The sequence below is a fragment of the Phalacrocorax aristotelis genome, chromosome W (genome assembly GCF_949628215.1).
Source record: "Phalacrocorax aristotelis chromosome W, bGulAri2.1, whole genome shotgun sequence".
NCBI classification, from domain to species: domain Eukaryota; kingdom Metazoa; phylum Chordata; class Aves; order Suliformes; family Phalacrocoracidae; genus Phalacrocorax; species Phalacrocorax aristotelis.
The window spans coordinates 9,999,921-10,021,905 of record NC_134310.1 but is presented as its reverse complement, the minus strand read 5'-3'; the positions used below and the strand labels follow the sequence as shown (position 1 = coordinate 10,021,905).

The window sequence follows — 21,985 nt, the reverse complement described above, 5'->3', positions numbered from 1 at the left end:
TTCACCCCTGAACAAGCGCAGAATCCTGAAAACCTAGTAGAATATCTGGAGAAAGTATGTTGTTACCCCGGGAACTCCAGAGAGACACAGATAACTGCAACGTGCTGGGGCCTGGCCCATGCGTACCGAGCCCTGCTCAATAGTATTCAGTGCTCCCAAGGGGAAGAGAAGGTCTCTGGATTGAAAGGCAAAGTGACAGGCACTGTGACCACTCAAACCGCCAGGACAAGTACTGGAACTGACTCAGAGAATCAACCCGTGCCAGTAACAGTCACCCCCATACACAAGAAGAAATATTGGAAGAGAAAGTCAACTCATTTAGAACAGGATGATGAAAAAGCAGGGCCATCACGAGGAGAGGAGGGAGAAGTCATAAATGAAATAGAGACCACCTGATCCCTGTCCTTGAGTGAGTTGCGAGATATGCGAAAAGATTTCAGCCGTCATTCAGGTGAACACATTGTCACCTGGCTGCTCCGATGCTGGGATAATGGGGCCAGTAGCCTGGAATTAGAGGGGAAAGAAGCCAAACAACTGGGATACCTTTCTGGGGAAGGAGGCGTTGACAAAGCAGTTGGAAAAAGAACACAAGCCCTCAGCCTCTGGAGGCAACTCCTGTCCGGAGTGAAGGAAAGGTATCCCTTTAAAGAAGATGTTACATATTGCTGAGAAAAATGGACAACTATGGAGAAAGGCATCCAGTATCTAAGGGAATTAGCTGTGCTTGAGGTGATTTATGGTGACCTGGATGATCAACGGTCATCCAAAGATCCAGATGAAGCTGAGTGCACATTTTACAGGGAAGGTCCATAGACTAAGGGAATGATGTCTCTGTATTATGTCAAAGGATGGGAAGGGGAAGGGTGGTGGTTGGTACGGTTGTATTGGATCGTATGGGACCTAGGCATGGTGTAAATGGTAAGGAATAAGGGGTGGGGAATGTGCTGGGTTTGGCTGAGAAGGGGTTAATTCTCTTCACTGTGGGGGTCGGCTACATTTCCAGCTTCCCATGCTCTGCCACGTCGGCGGGAGGCTGGGAGGGGTAGGGCCATGGTGGGGGCGGCTGACCCCGACTGGCCAATGGCATGTTCATTCCATACCATGTGACACCATGACCAGTATATTAAGGGGGGGCAGTTTGCAGCTCGGGAAGGCACGGTGTCTTGTTGGCTGGCGGTGAGCGGCTGCGTTGTGTGCGGTTTCTTTCGACGGTTCATTCCCCTCCCCCCTCCCTTCCCCCCCGGGTTTTGTGCCTCTCGTTGTTTTCCTTAACATTGCATTTTTGTTGTTGCGGGTTTTTTAAATTTTAATTATTAAACTGTTCTTATCTCAACCCACGAGTGTTACCCTTCTGATTCTCTCCTCCATCTACCGGTGGGGGAGTGAGTGAGTGGCTGTGTGGGGCTGAGTTGCCGGCTAAGCCGCAACAACCACATACCCCATCATCCCAGGAGAGCTGGATTAGTCAAGCAGACCAATGCCTTACTGAAGGAAGGTACATATGCTGTAGCTCTCACACTCTGTGTAACTGGCCAACAGTTCTACAACAAGCTGTAATGAATTTGAATAATAAAGCATACTTCCAAGGCTATACCTCCTACCAGCTTCTATTAGGTCACCAGCACTATGAGGTACAATCCGAGATGCTGGCAGTCTCATGACTCCCTGTGAGTCAGAGGAAACTGCATGTACCGGACTCCTCCCTCAAGGGAAATTCATCCCTGCAGAGATCCTGGCAAAGGGACCAGAGGCTGTGTACCTAATCCTAGAGGAGCAGGCAAACACACCTCATTATGTGCCTCAATATATGCTGTACATAAAATAATGCCTTTGATTTATCCTACGCCAAACTTCTATGTGGAGCCTCACACTGCTGCTATTGTTTGCTGCATGCTATGTATCAACAAACATGAAGTGTTGGATGCCCCTGCCCACTGGCTGCAATAATGCTCCTTCCTGTCTACTACACAAGTAACTGGACTATTTGGTGAAATTTGCACCACCATTGTCTTACAGGACATGGGAGGAGGGATGGAGCCTGATGGTAGGACATCTTCAGTAGTCCTAGCCCTAATATTGCTGTTCTACAGTTATTGTCACAACCAGTATTTGGTTTACTTGTCATTATCCTTGTACCATTATTATTCGTAGTGACTAACTTATGTATGAGAAACTTTTTATTAGCTGAACCGCTTATTACTATAATCTGTAACTTAGAATATATTTAAGAAAGGTAAACTGCATGTGGATCAAGGGTTGGAATGTAGTAATCCTGACCAGGAGACCACTGAACATCGAGGAGTTAGCGATCCACATAACTGTTAACCTGAGTAGGCCTAGGCCTGCACTGTGCCACACATGCAGCATGGTCTTCAAGTCTGTGTTGTGCTGCACAAATCCTTCATGCAGCACATGTTACCTGGGGTTGAACAACAGAAGAAAAAACAATACCAACTAATCCATAATAAATTAAGAAAACTTTTGTGAAATAATATCAAAACAGAATATAGAGGGGAAAAAAGTTTTCAAGTCTCTAGAAGGTAATTATAAGAATAAAAATATCCTTTAAAATATTAGCTCTAGGGACCCATTTATACATCTTTGGGGAGATAAAATCTTCTAATTCTTCAATTTTTTTTCCCTGAAATACTTCAGAAATTCATGCACAATATTGCATCACCAAAGAAGCTGGGGTGTTTTTTTTGTCCTTTATTATTGAAGACAATATTTTTTTTTGGTTATGAAACATATGCTGAAATAAAACATAGCACCCAGGGAAATTTAGAGCAGACTGATGATGATTCTAGTAATGAATATCAACATATGCACCACAGATGGCAGACAAAACAGCTAACTGCAGATCAGCTGTTCAGTTCTCAACCAACACACAAGGGTTCTTCATGTGGATAATGATTTCTTTGCCTAAATAAAATGTAACATCTATTTTAATGAGCAAATATATAACAGTGTACTTACTACATAGTTCCCAGGAGATGCTGAAGAATAAGGTATCTGTAATATCAACAGAAAAAACCCAGTAATTTCTTCTGCAGAGAGATGGCATCCATACTTAAATTTATTGACAGTCATATGTTAAAGCATATTTGTATACTTAATTTTAAAGACAAAGTTAAAGATTATGGGAAAATGCTATTGTTAACAAACACACAGCACCTTTACTAATTAACAACTTATTGTGTGTTCAAGACTAAATCTTGCAATATAGTCATAAACAGAATTTAATACTAAGTACTTGAAATCAAAATATTTCTAAGATTACTGTGTCCTGGAACCCACTCCACTGAAATCAACAGGAATAACATAATTCACATACTTAAATGTATGCAAGTTGAGGTCTGATATCTATTCTCTATTATTTCATACGAAGTGATGCATATATGTTGAACAGCCAACATCACTCTTGTAAGGTACCAAGTTACAAACTCTAGTACCAATTCCAGTTCTTGTGTCTATCACAAGAATCTTCTGATTTGTAGTGTGGGAGGCACAATAAGCTCTGTAAAGATCTACAATCTTGTAAAAGGCTCAGCTGTAATATTATTAATGTAATATGCTTTATAAAGTTCTAAGCTTAAGTAGCACATGCACATTTAAGTTAACAGGACTTCAGAGTCATACCAAACAGGGACTAAATCTCTATGTTTTATATGTATTGAATCTTGATTAAAAACCAGACCATAAAAGGAAAAGCATCTCTCTCCGTTTCTTTCAGCTGAGAAGATAATAATTTTCTTTGCGTTATTCTATTTTTTTTTTAAAGGACAGTGTCCTAATTTAATTTCAAATTCAGTTTTGTTATTTGTTACAGAGGATATTTGGAGAAAAATAGTTGCCTGCAAATAATCAATTTTTGTTCTTTATGAAATAGTCTGTGATGATTCTCTCTGAAGGAGCAAGGAGCAATACCATTATAGGAGGATCAGGTAAGACTTAAGAAACTCAACTGAGAAATGACAAATTTATTTTGTAGAATAAGCATTTTCCATAGTTGTAGACAACTTGTCAGACAGCTAATTTTTACAAGTGTATCTAGTATTGGACTTCTCAATTAATTTCATACAGTGAAAAATGCTTCAATTATGAGTCAAAAAATACCCTAATACCCATTTTAGTTGAGTGAATGCAAAAATAAACAGAGGAAGAGTTTCAGCTCTTTTTCTTCCTATCTGTAATTTAGTAGAAATAAAAAATCAAAACTGAGAACAAGAAAAAGAACCAAAACTATCTGGCAAGCCAGACCCATCTTATCCAACTGCAAATGCTGATGTCTTGCAAGCATTTGCTCTATGATTCTATGTTCCTTAGTTAACAGGAGCAAATGTGCTTTTGTTATGTAAAATATGTAAATGCACATTAGGATAAATCTCAAACTATGATTTCTGTAGAGCTTGCTAGCCAGATAGTATTGACCTAACTCTTCTTACTTGCACTAAAGGAAGCTAAAGCATATTTTAAATATACTCCAGGAAAACTTTTTTGTTAAGGAAGTGTTGTAACTGATGTAAAGCTGTTGTGTGATTATGAACAGAGCTGGATATTTGCAGTCAAAAATGGTCAATGAGTTCTCTGTTAAGACATATCTCTCACTGTACCTACTATGCGTTAAGGTTAAAAGGAACATAATTGCAAGTGCAAGGTCCCGCACCTGGGGAGGAACAACCCCATGCACCAGTACATGTTGCAGGCTGGCCTACTCAAAAGCGGCTCTGTTGAGAAGGACCTTGGAGTGCTGGTGGACAGCAAGCTGACTCTGAGCCAGCAATGTGCCCTTGTGGCTAAGAAGGCAAATGATATTCTAGGGTGCATTAAAAGGATTGTGGCCAGCAGGTTGAGGGAAGTTATCCTCCCCCTTTACTCTGCCCTAGTGAGACCACATCTGGAGTACTGTGTCCAGTTTTGGGGTCCCCAGTTTAAGAAGGACAGGGAACTGCTCGAGCAAGTCCAGAGGAGAGCTACCAAGATGATCAGGGGACTGGAGCATCTCCCTTATGAGGAAAGGCTGAGAGACTTGGGTTTGTTCAGCCTGGAGAAGAGAAGACTGAGGGGGGATTTCATAAATACCTATAAATATCTAAAGGGTGGGTGTCAAGAGGATGATGGGACTAGGCTCTTTTCAATAGTGCCCAATAACAAGACAAGGGCCAATGGGCACAAGTTGGAACACAGGAAGTTCCACCTCAATATGAGGAAAAACTTCTTTACTGTGAGGGTGACAGAGCACTGGAACAGGCTGCCCAGAGAGGTTGTGGAGTCTCCTTCCCTGGAGACATTCAAAACCCACCTGGACGTGTTCCTGTGCCCCCTGCTCTTGGTGTATCTGCTCAAGCAGGGGGGTTGGACAAGATGATCTCCAGAGGTCCCTTCTACCATTCTGTGATTCATTCTGTGAAGTCAAGGCATAATATAAAGGGGGAAATTATAAAGCATACAATAATCTATTTGTTGAATAAAGTAGATTTGGTTTCCTGTGGTTTGGTGTATTGATGAAAAACAACTCCCTTAATATAAGATGATGTCTAATACATTTAAATATTTACTTACAGAATTGGCACTGGCTGGGTTTGGCCAAGGTCTACCACAGCCTGGACCTCTGTAACAGAAGATGAAAGATGAGAAACAGAATGAACCCCCAGCTTCTGAACAATCATGAGGAAGCAAATGTTTTCAAGTAATCTGTTCCCAGATTAAGTTAGGCTATAGCTTTTTAAATAGTAATAAAATGTGATATAAACCATAACTACACCAAGTTATAATGGTATAGTAAAATTATTATTGTTGCACTACTTTCTCCATTTAACCAGTTTATGAGATTATTACAGATAATTTATTTATTATTAGAACCTTTCCATTTGCATCGAAGGCATTTCAGTTCCTAACTCATTCTATGGCCTTTCAGGACACTACCTGATAGAACTGAATTAAAACAAAACAAACATAAGATAACAAAAACGTTTTTGAGATAACAAAAAATACTTTTACAAATACATTAACAATAAAAAGATGTAGGGGAATAGACAGGGATCGGCGACCGGAAGATCACGGGATGTGATGGAAAGATAGACTCCTCCCCATAGGAGTGGCAGGAACAGGAAGTGCAAGAGCTATATAAGCGTGTGACGCAGCCAAATAAACGGACATTTTGTATCCATCATATTGATGTCTGTGCATCACTGTCCCCAGGGTGGGTAGAGCCCTGTGTCCCAGAGATATGCGGCCCAAGATAAGTTCTCCCGTAGAAGCGTACAGCTACAAAAAGAGATACAAGGAGAATTTCCATACTTTAATGGAAGCGGGGGGGAACGTTGCCACCAAGGATGAGAAGGCTGAGGTACTTTGCCTCAGTCTTTAATAGTCAGACCAGTTATCCCTGGGGTATTCAGCCCCCTGAGCTGGAAGGCAGGGATGGATCACAGAATAAACCCCCCATAATCCAGGAGGAAGCATTTTGCAACCTGCTGAGCCACCTGGACACTCAGAAGTCTATGGGGCCAGATGGGATCCACACGAGAGTACTGAGGGAGCTGTCAGAGGAGCTTGCCAAGCCACTTTCCATCATTTTTGAGCAGTCCTGGTTAACAGGGGAGGTTCCAGATGACTGGAGGCTTGCCACTGTGACACACATCTACAAGAAGGTCTGGAAGGAGGATCTGGGGAACTACAGGCCTGTCAACCTGACCTTGGTACCAGGGAAGATTATGGAGCGATACATCTTGAGTGAGATGACCAGAAAAGTGCAGGACAACCAGGGGATCAGGCCCAGCCAGCATGGCTTAATGAAAGGCAGGTCCTGCCTGACCAACCTGATCTCTTTCTGTGACCAGGTGACCTGCCTAATGGATGAGGGAAAGGCTGAGGATGTTATTTACCTGGACTTTAGCAAAGCCTTTGACACTGTCTCCCACAGCATGCTCCTAGAGAAGCTGGAGGCTCATGGCTTAGACAGGTGATTCAGTGTACCTTCAGTAAGTTTGCAGGCGACACCAAATTGGGTTTAAATGTTGATCTGCTTGAGGGTAGGAAGGCTCTACAGAGGGACCTCTACAGGTTGGATCGATGGGCCGAGGTCAGTTGTATGAGGTTTAACAAGGCAAAGTGCCAGGCCCTGCACATGAGTCACAACAACCCCATGCAATGCTACAGGCCTGGGGAAGAGCGGTTGGAAAGCTGCCCGGCGGCGAAGGACCTGGGGGTGCTGGTTGACAGCTGGCAGAACATGAGCCAGCAGTGTGCCCAGGTGGCCAAAAAGGCCAACAGCATCCTGGCTTGTATCAGGAATAGTGTGGCCAACAGGAGTAGGGAAGTGATCGTGCCCCTATACTCAGCACTGGTGAGGCTGCACCTTGAATACTGTGTTCAGTTTTGGGCCCCTCACTACAAGAGGGACACTGAAGTGCTGGAGTGTGTCCAGAGAAGGGCAATAAAGTTGGTGAAGGGTCTGGAGAACATGTCTTATGAGGAGTAGCTGAGGGAGCTGGGGTTGTTTAGCTTGGAGAAAAGGAGGCTGAGGGGAGACCTTATTGCTCTCTACAACTACCTGAAAGGAGGCTGTAGCAAGGTTGGGGTCGGACTCTTCTCCCTAGTAACAAGTGATAGGATGAGAGGAAATGGCCTCAAGCTGCGCCAGGGGAAGTTTAGGTTGGACATTAGGAAAAACTTCTTCACCAAAAGGGTTGTCAAACATTGGAACAGGCTGCCCAGGGAGGTGGTGGCGTTACCATCCCTGGAGGTGTTTAAAAGATTTGTAGATGTGGCACTTGGGGACATGGTTTAGGACCCATGGTGGTGTTGGGTTGATGGTTGGAGTTGAGATCTTAGAGGTCTTTTCCAACCTTAATCATTCTATGATTCTATGATAACAAGTCTTTCATCAGTAGCCACACTGCCAGAGGCTACAGTGGAGATGATATAGTTTTGCATCAGTGTCAGAACACATTCTTAGTGGAACAATTTGAAAGACACTGCAAATTTGTGCTTCTTATAATGCTTTCTTCTTGTTCAGGGAGTATTTTACTCCTGTAACATACAGGGAGTATGTTACATAGAGATAATGTTTTATCGTTGCACAGAAGTTTTAAAGAGAGTAAAATACAAGTTGCAAAATTCTTTCAAGTTCTCATGAGGAGTGATTTTCTTTGTACTTTGTTCACATTTTAAAAAATATTTGTAGGAAGTATCACACATTCCACAAAAGTCTATTTACAATATAGACCAAAGAAGAAAGGTACTAAACTGCAAGTGCAATTTTTGCCATGGAAATGTACTCTTGCTTACATAATTAAATACCTTCCTGAAAGACTGTAGCAACCATTTATTTAATATGGGTGCAGAATACTGCAAGTATAGTAAGGTTTCATTAGTAAAAGTAATGCTGTACTGGGTCTGGCCAGGATAGAGTTTACTTTCTTCATAGCAGCCCATATTATCCCATGCTTTGCGTTTGTGGCTAAAACAGTGTTGATAAAACACCAGTGTTCTGGTTATTGCTGAACACTGCTTACACAGCACCAAGGATTTCTCTTTTTCTTCCCACTCTGCCCCCCAGCAAGTAGGCTGGGGGTGGGTAAGCAATTTGGAGGGGACATAGCCAAGACAGCTGACCCAAACTGGTCAAAGGGATGTTCCATGTCATACTCAACAATAAAAAAAAAGGCTGGGCATCAATTTGCTTGTGTATTTGCTTCAAATAGTATGAAAAGGCTTTTGGGTCAAGATGAAGACAAGGAGATTGCTTACCAGTTACTGTCATGGGAAAACCAGATTCAAATTGGGAAAATTAATTTAATTTATTGCCAATCGAAATAGATTCGGGTAGTGAGAAACAGACAAAAATTAAAACAACACCTCCCTCCCTTTCCCAGGCTCAAACGTCACTTCTTTCTTCCTGAGTCCTCTAGTCTCCCATCCAAGTGGCTCGGGGGGGGTGGGGAATGGGGAGGTGTGGCCTATGGTCAGTACATGACAGTTTCTTTCTGCTGCTCCTTCCTCCTCATACTTTTCCCCAGCTCCAGCGAGCGTTCTCCACAGGACACGATTCCTTCAGGAAATATCCACCTGCTCTGGTTTGTGGTCTGTTACAGGTTGCAGAGGAATATCTGCTCTGGTGCGACGGAGCACATCCTCCCCTTCCGTCTTCTCTTACCTTGGTGTTCCCTCTGCTGTTTCTTGGTCTTTCTTCATCATCTTCTTCATCTACTTCATCAAATTCATCTTCTCCTACTTCTTCTCTTCCTTCTCCTTCTCCTCCTTCTCCTCCTTCTCCTCCTTCTCCTCCTTCTCCTCCTTCTCCTTCTCCTTCTCCTTCTCCTTCTCCTCCTCCTCCTCCTCCTCCTTCTCCTCCTTCTTGTTCCTCCTTCTCCTCCTTCTCCTTCTTCTCCTTCTCTCCTCCTCCTCTTCCTCCTTCTCTCCTCCTCCTCCTCCTCCGCCTCCTCCTTCTTCTCCTTCGCCTCCTCTTTCTCCTCCTCCCCATGCCCATCACAGGGCAGCCCCTGACCTCTTCCCATAGAGGCCACGCTTGCAGCCCCCCCCCCACATCTTCCCTCCTGCTACTAAAACCTTGCCACATACACATAATACAACTAAATTTATGATGTATATGCTCCTGGACTGAAATACTATCTATGACCTCTCAGGCTGGTTGTTGCCATTTTTAACAATAAAGGATAATTTTTCATCAAGAAAAATGTAAAATTATATTTGGCAGATACTTTGCTCTTAACCAGAACAGCTTCCTTTTGAGATTTCATGGTAGAAAAAGCTGGTTTTTAAAATGACAGCTGTTTTTGTAGAGCACATGTATTTTTATATTTTAACATAGTGTCGTGGTTCAGCCTCAGCTGGCAACTAAACACCACGCAGCCGCTCACTCACTCCCCCCCACCCCTGTGGGATGGGGAAGACAATTGGAAGAGCAAAAGAACTTGTGGGTTGAGATAAGCACAGTTTAATAATTACAATGACATAATAATTATAATAATAATAATGATAATAATAATGACAATAATGTTAATATAATAAAATGGAAAAGGAAGGGAAAGAAAAAAAGGAAAAAAACCCACAGAAACACGAACGATACAACCACTCACCACCCGCTGACCAACGCTGCATGTGCCCAAGCCGTGATTGCTCCCTCCCCCGACCAGCTCCTCCCAGTTAACATACTGGGCATGACGTTACATGATATGGAATATCCCTTTGGTCAGTTTGAATCTGCTCTCTTAGCTGTGCCCCCTCCCCTCCCGGCTGCTTGTGCACCCGGCAGAGCATGGGAAGCTAGACATGTCCTTGACTAGTACAAGCGCTACCCAGCAACAGCCAAAACATCTGTGTGTTATCTCAACAGGTTTTTTTCCTCCATGCTAATTTCAAAGCACAGCACTATACCAGCTAGAGTGAAGAAAATTAACTCTATCCCAGCTAAAACCATGACACACAGTCAGAAATCCAAAAACATTGAATACAACGCAGGAAAATTTTAATGTAAGAAAAAGATATGTCTATGTGAAGACAAATGTAAATGAATATGCCCTATATATAAGGCAATAGGGAAGTTATCTTACATAGAAATTCAAATACTACAGGACTTACTCTGATATTTCTTAGCATTATATTGTCCCTTACAATTTATTTTATGTACAAAGTATGATTTCTAATGCGTTTGGGTCCATTTATTTCTACTGCCCATGGGTTATCCTTAGATGCACGCTGACTGATTTTTGAATATTGGAATTGATCAGACAAGTCTTTACTAAAATTTCACAGCATAAGGACTTCAGTACTATCAGATTTCAGGCAAATTTGACAGCAATAACTTTACAGTAAGAAATCAAACTGATGTCCTGGAAATACAGTTGAAAGAAAGCCAAGCCACAACGCATGTTACTCCGTTTAAAAGAGGAAAAAATATTGTTTGACATTAAAAAAAAAAGTTCTAAAAAATTATTCACGTAGAAGGCATGCAATAATGGAACTCCTTACAAAGGTGTGTGATTCAGCATATAACACAGATCAATATATGCTACAGCATAATATTCCATCATTAGCACTTTGGACTCTCTTAAGCCTTTAACATGCATTATATAGCAAGGGACAGTGGGAAGTCTTGTTCAAAAACAAGAAACAGTATTCTGGTCCCAATTTCAGCTGGACTGGAGTAAAGAGTTTGTAAGAAATGCAAAGGAGTGCAGCATATGCCTGATTGATAGACATAGAGCTAGCTATGGTTAACTACTTCATAATCACTACTTTATATACTGTTGCGCTCAGAAGAAATCATACACTGTCTCAAAGCTCATTAATTCCCTGAATAAAGGACTGCAGTTCATGGTATCCCCTTCAACAGAACACACAAGTTCAATGAAAAATGCTCTTCCCACATCACTGAATTAAAAGAACACAATCTATGTACATTTACTGACCCAACAAAAGATGACATGTGCTTCTTAAATACGGCAATAATGAAATATTAGTAATTCAACCCATAACTATATTCTTCTTTCTGACACAGGAGTTCTTGTTTTCATCCAGGAATCCATTTAGCAATCTTATTTATGTAAATACTGCTTTATGTGGATAACTATCCTCAAAATATCTTACCTATCCTGAATTTTACTTATATAACATTTTATTTTAGAAAGCTGTATTTCCTTTTCTTATCATAAAATTTCCTTCTGGGGACAATCTATGTACTGCTTATATACTCACACTGAATGCCAAATATCTAAATATTTTTTCTACATCAGTTCCATTTAAAAGAAGAAATGCCTACCCTTGGGAAGGTTCCTAGAATTGTCTTGAGTCCAATATATCCTGTCTACAATAGACTAACAACCAACTTTAGATTTTAATTTTTTCAAGAATTCAAGTTTTATCTGGAAATCAGAATAAATTAAGTATAAGTTGGATTAGATTTTTTTTAAAACTCAGTACCTCTTTTACTTTTTCAAGTTGGTAACTATTTGATATGAAAATTATCCTCTTGCTTATGTTTCCTATAAACATAAAATTAAAAAAAGAGTAAAAATGAGAATCTATGATATAATGATAACAAGCTGTCATGGTTTTAGCTGGGATAGAGTTAATTTTCTTCACTGCAGCTGGCATAGTGCTGTGCTTTGGACTTAGTATGAAAACAATGTTGATAACACACAGATGTTTTATTTGTTGCTGGGTAGTGCTTATACTAGTCAAGGACTTTTCTAGCTTCCTGTGCTCTGCCGGGTGCACAAGAAGCCAGGAGGGGAGGGGGCACAGCTAAGAGAGTGGATGCGAACTGACCAAAGGGATATTCCATATCATGTAACGTCATGCCCAGTATATTAAGTGGGAGGAGCTGGCTGGGGGAGGCAGGCAGCAATCACGGCTCGGGGGCCGGCAGTGTCGGTTGGTGGGTGGTGAGCCATTGTATTGCTTGTGTTTTTTTTTCTTTTCCCTCTTTTCCTTTTTATTACATCATTATTATCATCATCATCGTCGTCGTCATCGTCATCATTGTTATTATCATAACTATTTTATTTTAATTATTAAACTGTTCTTATCTCAACCCACAAGTTTTCTTGCTTTTGCTCTTCCAGTTCCCTCCCCCATCCCACAGGGGTGGGGGGAGTGAGCAAGTGGCTCCATGGTGTTTAGTTGCTGACTGGGGCTGAACCATGACACAAGCGCATATAAATCTTGACTGTTTTCTGTGTCGATCTGCTGCAAACTCATTCTTGAAAGACAAAGGTGTAAAAGGAGTAAGAAAATAAAATGTTCTCTGCTTAGGAATGTAATAGTGTTTTAGTGTCTTGATATCCTGACTGCCATTCTGCCACCCAGGGATTGCAAAATGCTGGTTAAAAAACAGTGTAGTAACTTACGTGGAGGTAGGGCCAAGATACAAGAATCACTTGATAATGTCTGACCTGTGTTATGTTGAATGCAGTTATAACAGGCCCTTAACATTTCTGAATCTCTTAAGAGAGAAATCTAAATAATGCCAGGAGTACCTTATTTTTTCCCAGGCTTGCTAATCATAGAAACATCTCTTAGTGAGCAAAGGATTTATCATAATTGCAGAAGTTTCCCCATTCTGGGCTATTTGCTATGCTAAAATCCTTAGTTTAAATCTAGTCTACTGTAGATACAATAATTTCACATCTGAAATTTTTCTACATGCTTAGGAAGGATGTGTGTCTCTACAGATGTAAAAGGAATAAGGCATTTCAATGACCAAATCCACACCTGGACTAAATTCATATAGCTTAAATGAACTGTCAATTTACAGTAAATGACAAACCAAACTGAGAAGTACACAGAAATACCGAAGAACTTATATCTGTAATACTGTTCTAACCGGTTAGAGTGGTGTGCTGGTTTTGGCTGAGAAGGGGTTAATTCTCCTCACTGTTGGGGTCAGCTACCTTTCCAGCTTCCCGCGCTCTGCCACGTGGTGGTGGGGGGCTGGGAGGGGCAGGGCCGTGGTGGGGGCAGCTGACCCCGACTGGCCGATGGCAGGTACATTCCATACCATATGACACCATGACCAGTATATTGGGGGGGGGGGGAAGGGCAGTTTGCAGCTCAGGGGCAGTGCAGCGTCGGGTGGTGAGCGGCTGTGTTGCGTGCGGTTTCTTTCGGCGGTTCATTCCCCCTTCCCCCCTCCCCCGGGGCTTTGCACCTCTCGTTGTTCTCCTTTACATTGCATTTCTGTTGTTGTTTCTTTTAATTTTAATTATTAAACTGTTCTTATCCCAACCCACGAGCGTTACCCTTCTGATTCTCTCCCCCACCTACCAGTGGGGGAGTGAGCGAACAAGCGACTGTGTGAGGCTGAGCTGCCGGCTAAACCACGACAAGTGGAAATAAATGTAGTTATAGAAATAAAAACAGCAACAGAGGGAGAATTATCTACACTCTTTTTTTTAAAAAATACATGTCCTTTTTATAAATAGCTATATACAATGGTGTTATTTTGCTACAATAATTATTTTGCAGAAAAGAAGCATGGTTCTACTATTCTTGGCAAAATAGTCAGGGGAAAAAAAAGGAAAACAATGTAATTAAAAATGCATGCAAGCAAATATCAGTGACTATACTGACAAAATATTACCAATATTTGAATTTTGACCTGTAAAAGAAACCCAGTATTTGTACAGACTTGGAAGGAAAGCAAAAGAGCGTGTAAGAGATGTGTGCAGAAGAATTGCTCTAGGTTCACATTTTTAATTGCTGTTATTGTCCGTCAAAGCATGTTTACTAACCAAAGCATGTTCTCCCTTGTCTTATATTTATCAAATGTTACTTCTACAATGAAATAATGTTTTTTTCTAAATATTATAAGATTTTATTATGCTTACATGTTCATTCCAGGCATCCCTGGGCCACCTAAAGCATTCAGTGGGGGTCTCATTGCACCTCCATAGTTCTGCAATGATAACTAAGGGTCAGACTACCATAAAACAAAAAACCAAAACCAAAGAGGAGGGGGTAAGAAAGGACAGCAGGTTAATGATATCCCTACATAACTACTGACCAGATAGGCCAATGTAATACATTCTCTCAGGAGTTTCCATTGTTGACTTAAAAAAGTGTTGTTATCCCCAAGGAAAAAGAATTACATGTACTACTCAAACAATATAAACACACTAAGAATACTTAAAATGTCAGTAGCTTCAGGAGGAATTATTTACACATATAGAGATCAAGTCAATGGCCAGTGAGGGGCAGGTTTTATAATGTATTCAACTTTTATACCAAGGGACCTCAATCAAAATAAGAAATCTGGACTGATCTGAGATTTCTACATTATAAAATTTAACAAAAACTAATTTTAAATAATTTTATTTAATGACCAGTGTATCAATAAATGCTTGTATGAAATTACACCACATGATATAACTTTTATAACATCTAGAATAACCATTACATTTCTCTTCTAATCAGTCAGTCTATTCTAAGGTAACTAATATGAAAAATTTAATATGCTAATGAATGTCATAACAATGCCAATAAACATATTGCCCAAGGCCTATAAAATCAGAGTTTGTGCTTTGATAATATTATTATGTAAAAAACCTAACTGTACTATTTACATGAAAAACTAAATTATATCTATTTTTATTTAAATGAATGCAGAGCAATCTATTTCACCTCACAAGCATAATTCACTCTAATCTCTGTTAAACCTGCTAAATTTTTCTGATACTCCAAAGGAATGCATAATAGCATATTCTCTAAAATTAATAGCTGTGCACTTTGAAGGGGGGAGAAATTATTTACTTTAAAAAAATCCTAAATCGTTGTTGCTATTTTCCAATACTAGAACTAATACACTCTACTTATAGTATAAACTACATATATTATGCTATAAACTATATGACTCGAGTTTATGGGTGTTCTCTGTATTGGTCAGCTTCACAAATCCATGTCAAAAATAAGTCATGAAGACCTGGGAGAAATCCAACAATGAGGGTCAAAGTGCTGGTCTGGTGCTGTATATACGTTGAGTGATACGAGACATAGTAGCTACCTAGAACTGATCTAGAACTACAAGAGGATGTTGTGTTGCTACAAACAAAAACCCCACACATAATTTCCTTCATTATTAGAAACTCCCAAAAGTGTCCCATAGATAGTTGGTTTGCAATAATAGGTCCAAAGGCTGCAAACTGATGTCTTCTGGATCCAACTGTGCCATCTTAAGATGGTATTATTCATAATGGCTAGTCATCAAGCACTACTCATTACTGCCTTTTTTTGTAGTGCTGGCAGACTGATTGGTGTGCATGCTCAGGCAAAAATCAGACAGATTAACTCAAACCACCTTTTTAATCTGAGTTATCCTAGAAAATTTTGCCTGACATAAATTAGAGGATGTTCACAGTAACAACTCCTCTGTCAGAACTGTAGGGCAGTAACTGGTGGGTAGCCAAAGCAGCTAGGCACAGTAACATCTTCAGTTGGCACTACTGGATCTGGAAGAGGACACAGTCTTACTGTAACAAAACAGTAGTTCTGTATCTATTTTATTTCATTTTCACATCTTGATTTGGAGGGCTGAGCCATTCTCCTTATTTGGTCTGTCTAGTATCACCCCTCTTTAGTTCAAGAATTATTTGCGTGGACCTGGGTTAAAGCTCTTTATGGAATCCTGCAGGGCTAGAAGAATTCTACTCAAATGTACTTCTTGGTCATAAAATATTTTCATTAAGGTTAATGATACATAGGTTCCTTCAGCTGCAGCTATGCTCTCTGCAGAAGTTATTGCCCTAATTTGTTCCTTACAACTTTTTACCAAAGTCACCATCTCCACTGTTTATCTGGCAGTTGAATGTGCTCCCTAACTTCTGGTAGTCAAAATGAGCCAGATTAGTCAAGATTTATTTTTTTCAATATTTAAGATAACCCAATTATTTTTGACTAGAATGCATTAGGGAGCATGTGAGAAGCTCACCAGCAGATATGAGGGACTTGGAATAAGCAGCCAGTCACAGATTGTAGGTAGCAGCCTGTTCAGCTGGCATAACTGCAGCTTGAAAAAGCCTGAACCAAAGCCTTTGGAGCTTTTCAAAGACTCAAGCATTTACAACTGTATACCACTTTTTGCTTCAAGTTATTTAGTTTGAAACAGTCTAGAATCACAAAATATAAAACTGAGAACTTTTCTGGTTTTGGAGGACTTAAGTCACAGTATGTATGTTTTACACTGAAATAAACTGTTTACAGTCATGGTCTATATTGACATAATTATGTGACACAATCATATAGGCATCAAAGCATTTCTACTGGTAATAGTTTATATCAATTGGGAAACAAACATATAAATGTTGTACTTCATATAAGCATTTCTATACCAGCACATTAAGGGTTTCCCATTTACTACCTGTGCAGCAAGGCAGCAGGCTTGTTCTCGCAATTCAAGGTTGCTTCGCTCCTTGAAAACAGAGCTAAAGAGATGCTTATAATTGATAAGGAGGAGAAACAGAAGCATGAACTTCAAATTTTACATTGAAAACTCTCTGGCACTCAACAAAAAATCTAGATCAATAGTGGATGAAGAAAAATCTTTCAAGAATATTTTTGGGATTTTTTACTACAAAGAGTTTGACTAACTTAATTGTATTAGATTAATTTTTCACTCCTAAACAGTGCAATCAATTAGGTTGGGAGGATAAGGAAACACCTACTCAGTCCTTGAGCTCCTTTACAAAACCTTTAGTTATAACATACACTGTCTGGGGGGAAAACATAACTTTTCTGAAATAAGCAAGTTAAGTTTTAATTTCAACTGTTAACTAAAATAACTTATTATTGAATTTGAGATTTTGTACAGCTGCAACTCAGAATTAATTCTATAAAAGCGATAAAATTTATTTTAAAATAGGATTAGAAGAACAGGTTCTGGCACATTCTATCTTCAACTCACAGAAAGCCAGAGTAATAAAGTATGAGTACAGATCCTGTCAATAAAAAGAGATATATATCCATGGAAGGTACCTGGGGTCCTAAAGGAACCATTCCTCTTGGAGGAGTCATTCTCTGCATTGGCCCACCCATGTTTGGATGCCCTGGAAAGAAAATTATGCAAATTGAACAGCTATGCAACATACAAGCACCTTCTAAAACAACTTTAACAAATAATCCCTTAGTTTAACAAAGTTTACAGAATCACAGAATCACAGGTTCGAAGGGACCTCAGGGATCATCTAGTCCAACCTTTCTAGGAAGAGCACAGTCTAGACAAGATGGCCCAGCACCCTGTCCAGATGACTCTTGAAGGTGTCCAATGTGGCCAAGTCAACCACTTCCCTGGGGAGATTATTCCAATGGTTGACTGTCCTCACTGTGAATATTTTTCCTCTCGTGTCCAATCGGGATCTCCCCAAGAGCAACTTGTGTCCATTCCCCCTTGTCCTCTCCATGGGACTCCTTGTAAAAAGGGAGTCTCCATCTTCTTTGTAACTACCCCTTAAGTACTGGTACATGGTAATGATATCCCCTCTAAGCCTCCTTTTCTCAAGGCTGAACAAACCCAGTTCTACCAGCTTTTCCTTGTATGGCAGGCTTCCCAGTCCTCTGATCATCTTGGTGGTCCTTCTCTGGACCCCTTCCAGCCTGGCCACATCCTTTTTGTATAGCAGGGACCAGAACTGTACATAGTACTCCAGGTGTGGCCTGACAAGCGCCGAGTAGAGCGGGATAATGGCTTCTTTCTCTCTGCTGGTGATGCCCTTTTTGATGCAACCCAGCATCCTGTTGGCCTTCTTGGCCGCAGCAGCACACTGTTCGCTCATGTTGAGCTTTCTGTCCACCAGGACCCCCAGCTCCCTTTCCACAGAGCTGCTCTCCAGCCAGGTGGATCCCAGTCCATGCTGCACTTCCGGATTATGTTTTCCCAGGTGCATGACCTCACACTTTTCCTTGTTGAACTTCATAAGGTCCTTGTTGGCCCACTCTTCCAGCCTATCCAGATCTTCCTGCAGAGCAGCTCTCCCTTCTGGAGTGTCTACTTCCCCACTCAACTTGGTGTCATCAGCAAACTTCATCAGGCTACACTTGATCCCGTTATCCAGATCACTTTTAAAGATGTTGAATAACATTGGGCCCAATATCAATCCTGGGGGACTCCACTTGTGACAGGTTGCCACTTTGAAAAGGAGCTATTTACCACCACCCTTTGGGTGTGGCCTGTCAGCCAGTTCCCCACCCACTGCACAGACCACTTGTCTAGGCCATAACGCATTAATTTCTCCAGGAGGAGACTGTGGGGGACCGTATCAAAGGCCTTGGAGAAGTCCAGGTAGACAATGTCCAACCCCCGCCCCATGTCAACCAGGCAAGTTGCAGTAAGCTTTGAAACATAAAGAGAAAGACACAAGTTTGAGATCATAGTACTTTTGAACATTCCAAATAATTATTTCACATTTCACCTTGCTGCCTTGTTGGGTCCATCCCACTAGGCAATAATGGCTGACTTCCTGGGACACCTCCTAGTGCCTGCAGACATAGAAACAGTAATAAAAGGAGATAATACACTATAATTTGTGTTAAATATATAATACAGGTATTTTGGTTTTAATTTTCAGATGTTCCGAATCAAGAGCAATCTGGAAGAGTTAACTCTCCTAAAGGCCTGATTATGGATTTGCACAAACAAAATATTGGGCTTCCATGGAATGATGTAGAAATAATTTCCAAAATATACTGTTGCTTAATTTTCTTTCTTTTTTCCCCAATTCTTCCTTCAGTTTACCGTACCTATTTCTTAACCTCATAACATTACCTATTTCTTGGTTACCTGGTAATTTATCCTAAGCTTAAATTTTTAGTTTTCCTTTTTAACCATTATTTTAACATCTTCCTTTAAGAGGCCAGAATGTGAAGATTGTGATCGTCTCTGAGAATGAGTCATAAATGAACCAACTTCACAATATTCAAAGGGTAAATTAGGGCTGTGATGCAAGTGATATTTTAGCTTCCACTCTGCCTTACTCTTGAAGGACATCAACGCTAAAATAAGCTTATCTACAGGAGAGTAGTACAGGAGAGGAGTCACAAAACTTGCTCCTAAATCTTGCCTTCAAGCATGACGATATATTGTATTGTTACCTCACCTCTGGTCCAAATCAAACATATTATTTTTCAATCTCCAGTTTTTTATCTGCTCTTTGAGTTTATAGTAGCCTTTAGGTTTAAGGCTAATTTCTACAGTCTCTTACCTATAGTTTAGTCAACTAGAAAAACATTGTTATAACTGGATTTTTGTAGCTGATCCATAATGTGCTATTTAACATTTCAGAACAACACGTTTTCAGTAAAAATGTATCTAGAGTGAATAAATCTGGTATTATGAAAGTAATCTACTCAGGCAATAGAGTTATTGCTTACCGAGGAAACAGTTCAGTTACTCTTGACTTGGAAATACTGTGGTAGTTTGGGTTACATACAAAGATGAACCATCTGCAAATAGTCCAAGGTTTATTTCCACAAGAGGTAGGAAACTCAAAGTTAAGATCCACATTGTTACTTCATCTTAACACCTAATCAAAAGGTATTCTACTGTAGTATTTATGGAATGTATATTAATCTGAGACTACATAATTTAAATCAGAGTTTTATATTTACTTCAATGGTTCCAAGTCAGGATGATAAGCAAGAACAACACATGAAATACACAGAGAAGTGCCAAATACTAGTGAAGCAGGAACTGTTCATTTCTGTCAGAGATGACAGGTGATAAATAAGGACAAGGCGGGAGGAACTGCTGTAAGTCCATTTGACTGAAGACTTAACTCATGCAGTAATTAGTGTGGATAGTTACATAAGAGACTGCAGTTCCTTTCCAGTGTATCATATTACTTTTCAAGAAAACTGCACAGCACAATGCATTGACAAGAGCAAATGCTCTTGTAGGACTAGATGAGCGAGTACTAGAGGCACTTTAGGTGCATTAGTGTAATACTCAGTATATGCTAACTTTCCTTGCTAAAAAGCTTAAAACTAGCTCAGATATCCTTACACAGCACTGCACTGTGCTGTGTATGCATGCTCTGTGTTACACTTCCTTGCATAAGATATATAATCCCTACTGCAATGCAATAAGTGATAGAATTATAGTTACAGTGGGAACTTTAACTCTGATTTTTACTGACTTTCATATAATCAAAATGTCAACCTTAAAGCTGCATTGCAACAGTTTATTACTTCCACACACTGTCCATATGTACTGCAACTTACAGTATGGCAGCATTTCCAAAAGCAGTAGTTCATGAATGCAGCACAATGTAAATGAATTGCAAGAGCTGTAATTCACTAATATTATATTACAGCTATAATCTGAAAATAATGTAATGTACAGACAAAAATAGCTGAAAAATAGTTCTGAAACTAAAACTGCAGGTTGATAATACTTTTATAGCATTTACCACATCCAGTTTTCACCTGCCAGTATTTATACAATTCAGAAACGTAGCAAGAGAAATTAAAAGAGTGAAAGCCAAACACTTGTGTATCTTTGACTAACATTATTGAAAGGTGCAAAAAGCAGGAGGATATCTGATACCGAGTTACAGTATCATATATATGATATGTATACATCTATAACAAATATTTAACTAAAGCCTTAATATTGCACTCTTATATTGTCCCTTGATGAACACTTCAGGAATGTTGTCACCTATTTCCTTTGTGAGAAAGTAGCTTAACCTGCTCTCAAACATCATCAAGAGGGACATTTGAAGAAGTCTTGCAACCTGAAGTGTCCAGCTCACTAAAATTTAAACTTCAACTTTCTGGCAATGTTGTGCCAGTTCTCAAGATCATTTTGTTGACATTGTTCCATACAGGCATAAACAATAGCCAGAACTGAGGTTGGAGCAGAAGAGTCTCCTCATCAAGCTGTGACCACAAGAAAAGCAGTCCTGGAAGTCTAAGCTGCACAAAAAAACCACCCTTAATCCAGTTATCCTATCAACCTTTCCCAATCTTTTAATTGACTCACTTTCAGAGCTCAACTGATAATTTCCATCTGCTTATATCTAACTTTTCATCTGTTAACTACTGTGTTCTTCTCATCTATCTACACTAAGGAGAACAAAAATGTAAAAATTTATAAAAATGCAAAAATTATCTGCTTCCAGAACCAGCTTTTCACAGATGGGCCAATAAAGGTCTCTGCTGACAAACAGCAGCTCATTACTCATTCTGTAAGAGGCACAATCTACTTTATGATAGCTTTACCTCACAAATAATTTCCATAACTGCAAAGTAAAAATACTTTACACATCTAACAAGGAATAGGAGGGAGAGATGCACTTTAATGTATAATTACATTAAAAAAAAAAGCTCAGTGCTAACTGCTTAATGTGGTTAGGAAAGTTTACAGAATATAACAACCATGGAGACATTCTGATGCCTTCTCAGAGGAGACAGCACTGAATGGCTAAGATTAATAAAGCACTGCTCAAGACAACTATATTCTCCCTCTGTA

The 21,985-nt window shown here is 40.1% G+C and overlaps 1 protein-coding gene across 3 annotated transcripts in view; it reads right to left on the bottom strand.

Moving 5' to 3' along the window:
• The window catches only part of LOC142049462 (single-stranded DNA-binding protein 2-like), a 202,993-nt gene that overhangs the window by 37,801 nt on the left and 143,207 nt on the right, over positions 1-21,985 (bottom strand). For 2 of the 3 annotated variants that reach the window (XM_075077203.1, XM_075077204.1), the window contains 5 exons: positions 18,927-18,993; positions 17,494-17,564; positions 14,355-14,422; positions 5,563-5,611; positions 2,977-3,012 (listed from right to left, as the gene is read on the bottom strand). In XM_075077203.1, coding sequence (XP_074933304.1) covers positions 2,977-3,012; positions 5,563-5,611; positions 14,355-14,422; positions 17,494-17,564; positions 18,927-18,993 — 291 coding nt within the window. Of the gene's footprint in view, positions 1-2,976; positions 3,013-5,302; positions 5,405-5,562; positions 5,612-14,354; positions 14,423-17,493; positions 17,565-18,926; positions 18,994-21,985 lie in introns of all 3 variants that reach the window. The other variant, XM_075077202.1, reaches the window with a different exon arrangement.